The sequence below is a fragment of the Microtus oregoni genome, unplaced genomic scaffold (assembly GCF_018167655.1).
Source record: "Microtus oregoni isolate MIOR12 unplaced genomic scaffold, Mior012 000107F_000, whole genome shotgun sequence".
Taxonomy (NCBI): domain Eukaryota; kingdom Metazoa; phylum Chordata; class Mammalia; order Rodentia; family Cricetidae; genus Microtus; species Microtus oregoni.
This window is the reverse complement of record NW_024544722.1, coordinates 1,576,072-1,588,275: the sequence shown is the minus strand read 5'-3', so window position 1 is coordinate 1,588,275 and position 12,204 is coordinate 1,576,072. Positions and strand designations below refer to the sequence as shown.

General features: G+C 35.0%; 1 protein-coding gene across 2 annotated transcripts in view; it reads right to left on the bottom strand.

The window, feature by feature from the left end:
• Positions 1–1,648: 1,648 nt before the first annotated feature.
• Positions 1,649–12,204, bottom strand: part of LOC121443433 (ribosomal protein S6 kinase alpha-6) — a 183,749-nt gene continuing 173,193 nt past the window's right edge. For both annotated transcript variants that reach the window (XM_041645190.1, XM_041645191.1), the window contains one exon: positions 1,649–1,708. In XM_041645190.1, coding sequence (XP_041501124.1) covers positions 1,660–1,708 — 49 coding nt within the window. In that variant the 3' untranslated portion in view covers positions 1,649–1,659. The remainder of the gene's footprint in view (positions 1,709–12,204) is intronic.

The window sequence follows — 12,204 nt, the reverse complement described above, 5'->3', positions numbered from 1 at the left end:
AATCTGAAATTTTCCTTGGGTCCCCATTAATTATCAGCACCCCCAACTAGCAGGAAGTAGCCTAGAAAACTATGTCCACACCCCTCCAAATGGATTATGGATGTTTGTCTTGAGAGTGTTGCTTACAAGTTGTAAAGGAATAAAAGCCAAACAAAGATAAGATTCTGGTTCTTGTTTTGAAAGGAAAAAACAGGAGAAAAGATGTGGGATAATGCTCCTGTATACTATAAATATTTGTCACTCTCATTGGTTTGAATGTTGATTGGCCAGTAGCTAGGCAGGAAGTATAGGCAGGACAAACAGACTAGGAGAATTCTAGGAAGAGGAAATCAGATTTGCAGTCACCAGCCAGTCACAGAGAAAGCAAAATGAGACTACTTTACTGAGAAAAGGTATCAAGCCACATGGCTAAACATAGACAAGAATTATGGGTTAATTTAAGTTGTGAGAGTCTGTTTATAATAAGCCTGAGCTAATAGGCCCAACAGTTTATAACTAATATAAGCCTCTGTGTGTTTTTTGGGGGGCTGAACAGCTACAGGACCAGGCGGAACAGAAACTTCTGTCTACATATATGCTCTGGTGATCCTTGAAAGCAATGTATAGTCTTCCGTCTGAGAATGGATTGTTTGTTATATAAATATAGAGATCTTGTTAACATGACATTATTGAGTTTGCTTATACCCTTGGTAATTTTATCTTTACTTGTTCTTTTAAATGTTGTGAGGTTTGCTGACAGTTCCAAATATAACTGGGGATTTTCTATAGTTCCTTTAAGTTTCATTAGTTCTTAATTTTTGTGTATTACATTCTACTATTTGATGCATATATATTTAAGATTTATATTTCTGAATGCAAGGATTGCCTTTCATTATAGCACATTCAATGACTTATAAATATAAATATACACATATATATATTTCCAATCTTTTATTTTCAACTTACACTAACATATACCATTGTATCTGAAGTAAATTCTTTATAGTATAGACAATGTATATGATTGACGTTTCTAAATCAACATTGACAATCTGCTCATTAAATTGGCACATTTTACCTTTCATGATCTTAAACTATTAAACACTATTAGAATTTACGATTATTTTCTTTAAACACTATTAGATTTACGATTATTTTCTTTTCTTTTAATATGCATTTATTTTTCACAACTCAAACAGTTTTCCCTCATTCCTCTCCTCCCAGTCCCTCCCCCCATTTCTCTTCTGCCTTCCCCATAGACTCCTGTTTCTGTTCAGAAAAAGACAGGGCTCCCATGAATATAAACCAAACATGGAATATAAAGTTGCAGTGCACCTCCCCTCCCATTAAGGCTGGACAAGGAAACCAAATATGAGGGAAAGGGTCCTAAAAGCTGGCAAAAGAGTCAGAGAAAGCCTCTGCTCCTATTGTTACGAGTCCCACAAGAAGACCAAGCTACACAACTCTAACATATATGCTGAGGGTCTAGGTCAGTCCCATGCAGGTTTCCTTGTTGTCGGTTCAGTCTCTGTGAGGTCCTATGAGAACAGGTTAGTTGATTCTGTGGATATTCTTGTGGTGTCCTTGACACCTCTGGCCTCTACAATACTTCCTCCCCCTCTTCAGCAGGATTCCCCGAGGTCCGCCTAATGTTTGGTTGTGGGTCTGCATCTGTCTCCATCAGTTGCTGGATGAAGCCTCTCTGGTGACAGTTGGGCTAGGCACCAATCTATAAGTATAGCAGAATATCATTAGGAATCATTTCATTGATCTCATTTATTTATTTATTTATTTATTTATTTATGCTAGTCATATTTGCTTTTATCCTTGTTTTCTGGGCACTGGCCCTCCAGTCAGTATCAAGAATGGGCTCCCTCTTGTGGCATGATGTCAGGCTGGACTAGTCATTGGTGGTCCACTCTCACAGTCCCAAAATTTTTGAGCTGCCTATATCCAAGCACAGCTTGTAGGTAGGACAAATTACAGATTTGTGGTTGGGTTGGTATCCCAAACATTCTACTGAAAGCCTTAACTGATTACAAGAGATGGCCAGTTCAGATTCTGTATCTCCTATTGCTACAAGTCTTAACTAGGGTCACCCTCATAAATTTTGGGGAGTTTCCATTGTACTATGTTTGTAGCTCATCCTCAAGAGGCCCCCCCAATTCCAGCTGTCTCTCCTAGTGCTCTCTTCCTCCATCCTTTTTCTCAACTGATCCCTCCTGTTACTGTCCCCTCCCCAAACCTTCTCCTCACCCCACTGTCTTTTCTATTTCCCCTTTCCAGGGAGATCCAAATGTCCCCCCTGAGTCCTCCTTGTTACATAGCTTCTCTGGGTCTACGGATTGTAGCATGGATATCCTTTTGTATCTGTCTTCTTTCCACATTCTTGGATTGTATATTTTTTCATAATTCTAATTTATCTTTAATTATTATAGTGTTACTGAGTGTACCTCTATGTATTTTAGTGATAGTTCTGTGTTATTATTTATATAACTTAAGATTAAGCTACTGCCATTTTAGCAGTTACAATGAAGTATGAATAATTAGCCTCATTTAACACCAGTTTATTCTCCCCACAATTTCCTTGAGTATTTTTCTACCCAGTTTTGTTACTACAACTGACAGTGTTATATTTTGCTTCAACCATAAGACATACTTAAGAATGTTTAGGCCTATTGTACTCATGTTCTTTTTTGCTTACTGTGTGCTTTCTTCCTTCCTAATAATTTTTCAAGGTTCCTTCAATTGTGTTTATTATTGCTTTGCACATCATTTAATTCTAATCATGGTTGAGTAGATCTGTCAGATAGGTCTCACAGTACTGCTCTCTTGCTGTTTTCTACTAATCTATTGATTGTCTTTCCATACACTATATTTTATTAATATGCTTTTATTGAAACCTGAATGATTTGTGTTGTGAGACTCCAGATTTGATTTAAATCATTTGTTTTTACTGGACTTCTGACACCACTCAAAAAGAGAAAGTAAAGAAGCCACCCCTTCAGAGCCAGGAGAAGACAAAAATCCTGCAGCCTAATGAGATCTAAGGAAAGGGTAATCCTAAATAGTGCTGGTTAGGAGTAAGAATACAGCTCTTGGGCTAGTGAGATGTCTTAGCGAATAAAGGCACTTGCCACCAAAGCTTACAATCCCAGTTCAATCCCCGGGATCCATGTGGAGACAGGAAAGAACCAAATATCACAAGCAAACCTCCACAAACACGCTATGGCACATGTACACCCATACACACACACACACACACACACACACACACACACACACACACACACACACACACAAAAGCACACAAAGTAAAGTTCTAAATGTAAAAACAAAACAAACAAAAAACTCACAGATCTTCTAATTTTTCATAACTATCCACCACTCTGGCTAGAGAAACAGTGTGTTACGAATAGTCCACATGTAAAATTCACTAACACCTAAAAGGGAGGTGGGATTGCCTTATGACTGCTGTTTGAAGGTGGAAGCTATGTTATCTATAACATAAGCCAAACACTGGGTATGAGGTTGCCTTGGCGATGCAAGATTTAAGTGGTAATATAGATTTTCATCTCCCATTGTGGATTACATAGACAGTAAAGTGTCATTACAGATTAGCAGAAAATGAAAGTGTGGTCTCCACATTCCACCATTGGAAAGAAGAAAATCTAGACTTTCTACACAACTCTTGGTGGCCTATTCATGGATTGGCAGTTATCTTTGTGGTGATCACCTTAAGCACAGCTCTTAGTGCCAAAGGTACTAAGATATCTACCTGATATCAGTTGTACTGTTTTTAAAATATCTTAAGTCTTTCTTTGTTTTGTTAGTATAAAACTTCCATCAATCTGTTACCACCCTGGAACAATTTAGCTAATCTGTTTGTGTTCCAAGGCCATGGTGAGTAATATTTATCTCCAGAACAAAATATACTTTATCCCTTTAAATATGGGAATTGTTTTAAATAGGCTTTACACATTTAGTTTGGCAGAAGACTCAGATGCTTTATTTAAATAATGTATCATCATGCTCCACTTACAAAGAAATATTAATTTCCTAGTTTATATTTTGTATTTCCAGAAAGTCTAATTCTTCTCTGGCATGACTATTTTAATCCACTATCAACCCATTGATGGGAATGAAAAAGTCAACTACCAATTAAGAGTTTTTCATCTAAAAATTGTATTTGCAATACCTGTTAGGCTATGTATTGCTAATTAATGACTATTTCTTAGTTTACTTTGAATAGCTGAATAAACAAATTGAATGTCTTGGGGAGGGAGTACTGAGTATTGTCTTTTTATAAACTCTTTCAGTGAAAGATATTAATATTGGAACATAAAGATTTGACACAGTATCAACTGACATCTTGGGGTTTCTATTACTTTAATAAAAACATGACCAAAAGCAACTTGGGAGAGAAAGGGATTTGCTTCATCTTATAGCTCGTCACCTATCAACAAGGGAAGACATAGAAGGAACTAAGGGCAGGAACTTAGAAGCAGGAATTGGAGTAAGACTAAATTTATGTCTCTGCTAATATTTCTTTTGATGTGATGAACACCAAGGCAAAAAGCAACTCAGGATGAAAGGGTTTATCCCATTATACTTTCACATCATAGTCTATCACTGAAAAAAATCAAGGCAGGAAATGAAGGTAGGAACCTGGAGGCAGGAACTGTTACAGAAACTATGTAGGAATGCTGCTTATTGGCTTGCTCCTTGTGGCATTCCTAGCCTACTTTCTTATACCACCCAGAATCACTTGTCCGGGGGTGGGGAGAGCACTGCTCACAGTATTCTGGGCCTTTCTACAACATCAAGCAAGCAAATGAATCACAACTTGCCCACAGGTCTGCTGGTGGGGGCATTTTCTCAACTGAGGTTGCTCCTTATAAAAGGACTCTAACTTTTGTCAAGTTGACATAAAACTAGCCAACATCACTGCATTTACTAAAGGTTAACTAAACTTGAGTTCAGCTACTAAGTCTACAAAAACATATAGAAGAACCATGGACTGAAAGTATTATATAAACTTGTGGAAAGAAGGTAAATAAAATCAGGTCAGGATTCTTTTAAACTAAATTTGGAACAACAATATAAAAACATGGAAAATTAAATAAAATAAAAGGTACAGCAAATAAATTCTATGTCATTTTAAGGAAAAGATGGTTAGTTTTAAGAGCAATATTAAGATGTTCTAAAATTTACAAAAAATACAGGTTATAAAATCTAATGTATTTACACAACACTGATTCTACCTATATTAATTATACTTGTGAAAACAAAGAACCCTATATAGAATCAAAAGTTAATATCCTACTCAAACCCAATTTAATTAAATGTGATAGAAACAAGTTTGAGCTCAGCCTAATACAGCTTTGAACAGTCTTAAAAATCAATCTAAAAAACAATTCTTGTTGGGCAGTGGTGGTGCATGTCTTTAATCCCAGCACTTGGGAGGCAGGTGCAGGCAGCTCTCTGTGAGTTCAAGGCCAGTCTGGTCTACAAGAGCAAGTTCCAGAACAGGCTCCAAAGCTACAGAGAAACCCTGTGTCGAAAAACAAAACAAGACAAAACAAACAAAGAGACAATACTTGGTGTGATCCTCTCTATAAAATTAAAAACTGGCAATCGAGTTTTCTTTGAATATCAATAACAACAGAAAACTCAACTCAAAAACCATCTCTATGCATTGGCATGTGTATATGGCTATATAATGAAAACCTGGTGGCAGTCCTATTATTAAATTTGTGGACGATAAAGCTAATTCATAAACAATGTTACAATACACTACAGAACAGCCAATGTAACTAAAGCCATTTATGTTGGTTTCCTGAGATTACACAGATATAATGGAGTAGTGTAATCTTGACAGACAATGTCAACTCTTATGAAGATGTCAAATGTGAAGTCTCATTTCATTAAAAACTGTGCTCCTAAAAACTCATTACTTGCCCAGGTGAAAATTTCACCTTTCAGGAGACAGAAACAAAAGAAATGTGACACTCTAAATTAAATTTTGATCACCAGGGGCAAACTAGTCAGTCACATGAAAGTGGTACAAATGTTAAAAACAGGTCTCATATCAAGTTGACATTTGTGATATTGAATGAAGAAAATAATGGGAGATAGTAATGCACATATTTTAGATGTAAAGAGCCATCATAGAAAAATTCACAAATAATTTTGTGAAAATATATAAATAATGAAAGAAAAAAATGCAGTGAATACTATAGAAGAGTCAGCCAAATTAATCCAAAATTTAAAAAGAATGATTGAAAGGGAGATTTTGATAAACTTGTGTATATAAATAAATAAATATGCCCCAAAACTAAAAAAAACCCCAAAGATTACATTTTTAGCTGTAGACTTCATTTGAGTTGCATACTTATAATGAATTCAGTTTTTTACTCCCTTATTTCCTTCTTTCATCTTTCTCACTCTCCTGCTGAAATGCAATCTATATTTTGTTTAGCTAGGGTTGGATAAAGTAGACTTTATTTTTAACATGCTTATAATAAAGGGCTGGAAGATGAGGAGCACTGTGAAAGGCTGGCCTCTGGCCATGACAGGGCTGCTACACACATGCACTCACAGTAACAGTGGCTACTCACACAAGACCTCCAAGGGACCAGGAGTTACAGTTTTCAACATGGAGTGTGTGTGTGTGTGTGTGTGTGTGTGTGTGTGTGTGTGTGTGTGTGTAAGAGAGAGAGAGAGAGAGAGAGAGAGAGAGAGAGAGAGAGAGAGAGAGAGAGAGTTCCCTGAGGTCCCACTCCTTACTTAAAGAGTTATTGACAGTTGATGGCTTCTGAGAAGAGTCATTTTTCTTTGGTGGGGGATAACTGGTAAGTTTTTCATGCCCCAGTTGCTTCCTTCACACATACGCACATATTGGTACCACTAATTAGACTTAGTGGGTTATTTTTTTAAAAGTCATGAAGTTTGGAGCAAGATGAAAAATATGCTGGGGTGGTGGTGGAGAGGAACTGGGGGAACTGTTAGATATAACCAAGATAAAATTTATGCATATATTAAAATTAAAAAATGCTTACACTGAAATTAGTACTCGTGTGCTTTTTAGCACTGCTTTTTAAATAGGTAAAAGGACTATTAGACATATTGTTTATGCATATCATACAATTTAAGAACTTAAGGAATGGATTTCTTGTCTACTATCTGTCTATATTTTGTCTACCAAAAGTAACCAGCTTCATACTAGAAAGGTAAAGGTAATAATAATTGAGGCATCAAAAAGAAAATAAAATATAACAAGTAATCTCCATGCTATATTCTATGATTAAATATGATTTAGCAAGTTCCGTATTTGAAAACTTGAATATACACTAAACTCAGTTGAATAAACTCCTTGTTAAATCACAGGTTGCTGGATTTCAGCCTCAAGTTCTAGTAAGTTCCCTGATGAAATTACTGCTCCTGACAACTACTGTCTAAAAATAGGTGCATTATGTCATTTCTGGGAAGAATGCAAAACAGCCTAATGCCAATGGAAGATACTTTGGCAGTATCTTATAAACAATTGCTTGTGGTGACTAATCTCAAAAAAAAATGTCAATTTTATAAGATCTAGACCTACCTGGGAAACAAGGGCCTTTGAACAATCATAAGGAAGATTATTTTACCTAGGTTAACTAAGGTAAGGATATCCACTGTGGGTAGCACATTTCCTGGTCTGGGTCCCTGTACTAAATAAAAGGAAGACACCAAGCTGAGAATAAACATTTATGACTCTCTGCTTAACTATGGATGCATATGGCCAGCTGCCTCCAGTCCCTGCTGCCTTGACTTTACCACATGGTCAGCCAACACCTGTCCTTTCTCTCTTAAGCTGCATTTACTGGGGTATATCAGTAACAGGAAAAGCAACTAAGACAGAACTTATTAAATCAAAAAATCTGGGCTCTTAAATTTTTATATTAGGGTAAATAATATACAAGTAGGGACACATCAACAACATAAAATATATGTATGAATTTTACTGTAAAATTATTTGTGACTGCAAAACATTGAAAACTCTATGTCAAACCATAGGAGCTTAAATAAGCTATAAAAAATAAACACAATGAAGACATGAAACCGAAAACAATATGAACGATGCATATGAGCTAACAATTTCCAAAATCATTAAGTGAAAAAGCAAAGTGCAGGAGAGTGCATAATGTGAGACCTTATGAAGAAAGGAAACTGCATGACTGTTTATAAAGAACATGAATCAAAAAGTTACTGTTATGGTTTGAATCTGAAATGTTCCCCATAGGCTCACGTTTTTAGTGCTTTATTTTCAGATTATGGCCCTACTTGAGGCTGTAGAGATTTTGAGAGGCAGGTCATAGCAGACAGAAGTAGGTGTAGGCCTCTGAATGTCCTATTAGCTCCTGGTTCCTAGTCTACTAGGATGTGAGGAGCTTTGGCATATATTTTCATTGGCACAAACTAAACTACCTAGTAATAGATTGAAACCCTTTTGAACTGTGAGCAGTTCCTTCTTTCAGTTGTTTCTATTAGAAGTTTGGGTTACAGTGTTGCTCAAGTAAGTAAGTAACCTACAGGGGGTATGTAAAGATACAGTACAGATGATGCTGATGGCATGTTTAGTATACTTATCCATGTAGTGATAGCCTTCAGAACTATGTCATTTTCTACATAGTAAAAAAAAACCAATTAGAATAGGAAAAGGGGGTTAATACAGAAACATCAGAAATAGAAATTAACTAAAAATGAAAAACTACAAACAAACAAAAGACACAATCAGAAAAGTTAAGCAAGGGACTATGTATCACCTAGAGTTCTTGGTCCTGAAGTTACATTATAGAAATAGATGCAACTTTAGGTATTCTCTAGGGAAGAGTGGGACAGTATATGCATTTTTATGAAGGCATACACTTTAAAATGGGCATGCATACATGTCTATTGAAGTCATGAAACATAATGATTAAAAACAACTTACTGAGGAGTTCATTTTGACTTACAGTTCCAGAGGGAGGAGTCCATCGTGGTGAGGAAACATGGAAACAAGTGGTAGAAGATACTTTCTTCCAGCATGGCTGCACCTCCCCATAACCACCTTAAACAGTACCAACCCGGGGAATAACTCTTAAAATGCCTGAGGCTATGGAGGACAATTCTTACCAAAACTGCCAAGATACAGGAAAGATATTGGGTAGCCAAAAAATTAATAGCTGCTACCACTGTTTGTCCTTACATGATACATCACATCCCATCAAAAATGCCCTATCTCTTTCCAATTTGAGTTCAAGCATTACTTAATTAACTCTACTCCTAGGGGCTAGCCAGGAGGGAAATAACGGTTAGACCTGTTATTTCCATCTTGGAATTTGAGTCTGAATATGGGTTAGTTTCAAAAGTATATTTGAAAGATGTAGGAAAGAAATAGTTCCATGGCAGGGATCAAGACATTAAGTCAAACAATAAATTATCTTGCCTGTTCAACTCATGAGTTAGGTATTGGCATTTGTAACCAAAACGGTCTTCCCACACATACTGTAACATAATAGTTTTAATAGTTATTCGTTTCAATGTTCCAACATAAGGTTGCTACTATATTCTTTTTTAAATAAACAGCCAAAAGTATCTCTTGAAAAATTAAGATGCTTGTCACATAATTACTTAAACTGTTATTCTTTTCTTGCCTCTTCTATTAGAAGCTCAGATCTAAATTTAAGGCTGAAAATTAATGATCTGATAGTTGTAGATACTGGGATACCACTCATCTTCATAGTTTTGTTTTTAATGTTTCATTTTTAAAAGCTTTATTTGTCATTATTTTAAAAACCTTTAATCTTTGTTTTAAAAAATCAGCAATAATATCTGGCACAAAAATACAGGACACATTTGTTGAGTAAAATTGCATCTATTAACAAAGAATGCATTTTATTCAGATACTGAATAATCTGTTGTCAAATATTATAGCTTATTTAAAACTTTATAAACAAGATAATCTAAAATAGCTTTGTTTAAAAATTATACCCAATGTATCTGAGAATCCTGAAACAGAAGTAAGAAAAAGTATAGTGCCTAATCTACACATAAGCAAGGAGATATGGCAAATGGAAAAAGGGAAGGAAGGGCTACAAAGTGAAAGGCTGCTTTTGCTTGGGTAGAGAAGGGTCTATGATCCATAAAAATCCTAAGAACAAGTCCGCAGTATTTTCAGTCTGTTGTTTCAAGTAAAAAGGAGAATACTAAGGGAATCAAAGGAGCAACAAACTCTAGCCTGCTTCTTTAATCTTTTTCACATAGATTAAATCACAACTACCCTAGGACCCACTGACTAAAATTACTCTCTCTTATTTTACAAGAGAAGCAAATGCGGAAAATATTTTTTTAAGTTAGCCAGTAGGAAACCAATTTCTCCAGACTCCTTCAAATTGACCGGGAGTGGGCCCTGCTTACCTCTAAGAAGCTGAGAAAGAAAGAGGTACATGAAGATGTTGATCACATAGGAACTTAGAATGTAACATGCCACTGCTTCTTTTACAGTTAAATTTTTTGTTTTTATTATAAGAATATTAAGAATTCGTAAGCAACTGGAGACAAATATATTAATGCTCCTACTGCAGAAAAGCCTGTCATGTTAACTTGCAGATAAATGCATTCTCCTGATGAGGTCTGAGGTATTGCATATTTGCATACTTATTTTCTTGAATTAGTTAATTTTATAAGGATACTAGGACCTTAAAGAGAAAAAATGTCTTAAAGGGAAAATATTACAGTTTTGGAAATATCAAGGAATATGCATAACCAAGCAGTATTTTTAAACACCTGTTACATTTGGCTTCAGAATCTTGTGTATACACACACATTCATATTCTATCTATTTACCTCACCCCACTGAAGGAATTGTATAATTTAGCTAAAAAAAAGTAAACAGTTTTACATCCATAAATGATGAAGCAAGGTCAGGTATAAAATGTTAGAAAGTTACACCCATTTTATTTGTACTGAGAGAAGGCAAGTAATTTAACATAATTTCTTGATAATTGTTGCTCACGGTTTAACAAGAACAAAAATAAATATAACTTTATGTTATCTTTGGCATGTTGTAAATTCAAAAGATAAGCCATTTCTTTAGCAGCACTGGGAGGTTAAACACTGTAGAACGCACTACTAAATCTAACCTTACAAGGTGAGAAAGGTAGTACAGCGAATGAAAGCGTCAGTGTCCAAAGGAACAGTGTCTTAAAGAAAATATTTACAAAATAAACGATGGTATAAAACCTATACTAGCTAGGAAAAATTATACTTTATAGCAACCTGGGGACCTTTTTTTTCAATTTCAGCTTTTAAATTTTTATATAATTTCTTTTTAACACCATTTCTGTTGAAAAGTGCAATGAAACTCTAGTGAATATAAATTTCAGTATCAAAATGACAGGTACATAAATTCCCAAGTGTTTGGTACGTGGCAGAAAATGAAATTTTAAAGATATGGTAGTAGCAAACTATGTTCTCTTTGCATAAATCCTGGCCAACACATAACTAACAATATCACTTCTGTTTTGCCACATACTTCCCCCCTTTATATTATGGATTATAATGCAAGATAAATTCTCAAACACAAACCATGCTGGAATTTGGATACTTAATTAAAAATTTCTGTATGACTTAAAAATGGTGGCTTCTGCCTATTCTTTCCTGGTGATAAAAATAACTTTACTGTACTAAGAAAAGCATACACTTTTGATATAAGTGGTATTGGTTTGAGAAAAAAGAATTTAAGTGAGAAGTAAATTCCTACCTGAGCAATATTAGTTGATTAAAAGAAAAAGGCAACAAATTAGTTAAATAATGTCAATTATTAATAAGTAAACGTACATATTAATATATTCTCTATAACTCTCTCAAATAAAATTGGATATTTAACAACTATTTTCAAGAATAACTAATAGTCATAACTAGACAAAGGAAAAGCAACACTGTCATTCCCAGGAGGTATTGTTCATGGTTTAGAAATAAGAATAAAAAGCAAACCTTTACTTGGTATATGTTCAGAGACATATACTTCTAAACATTTAGCTTAAGGGTATTTTTTTAATCAATAACTAAAATGTATATATTTTCTAATATAATGTAAGCAATATTAAATTTCTTTGTTTTAAAGGTACTTTTCTTTTTGTAATTTTCTTCATATTCCAAAGAAATACATGCTTGCAATCTAAGATTTACTGTGTATCCAAG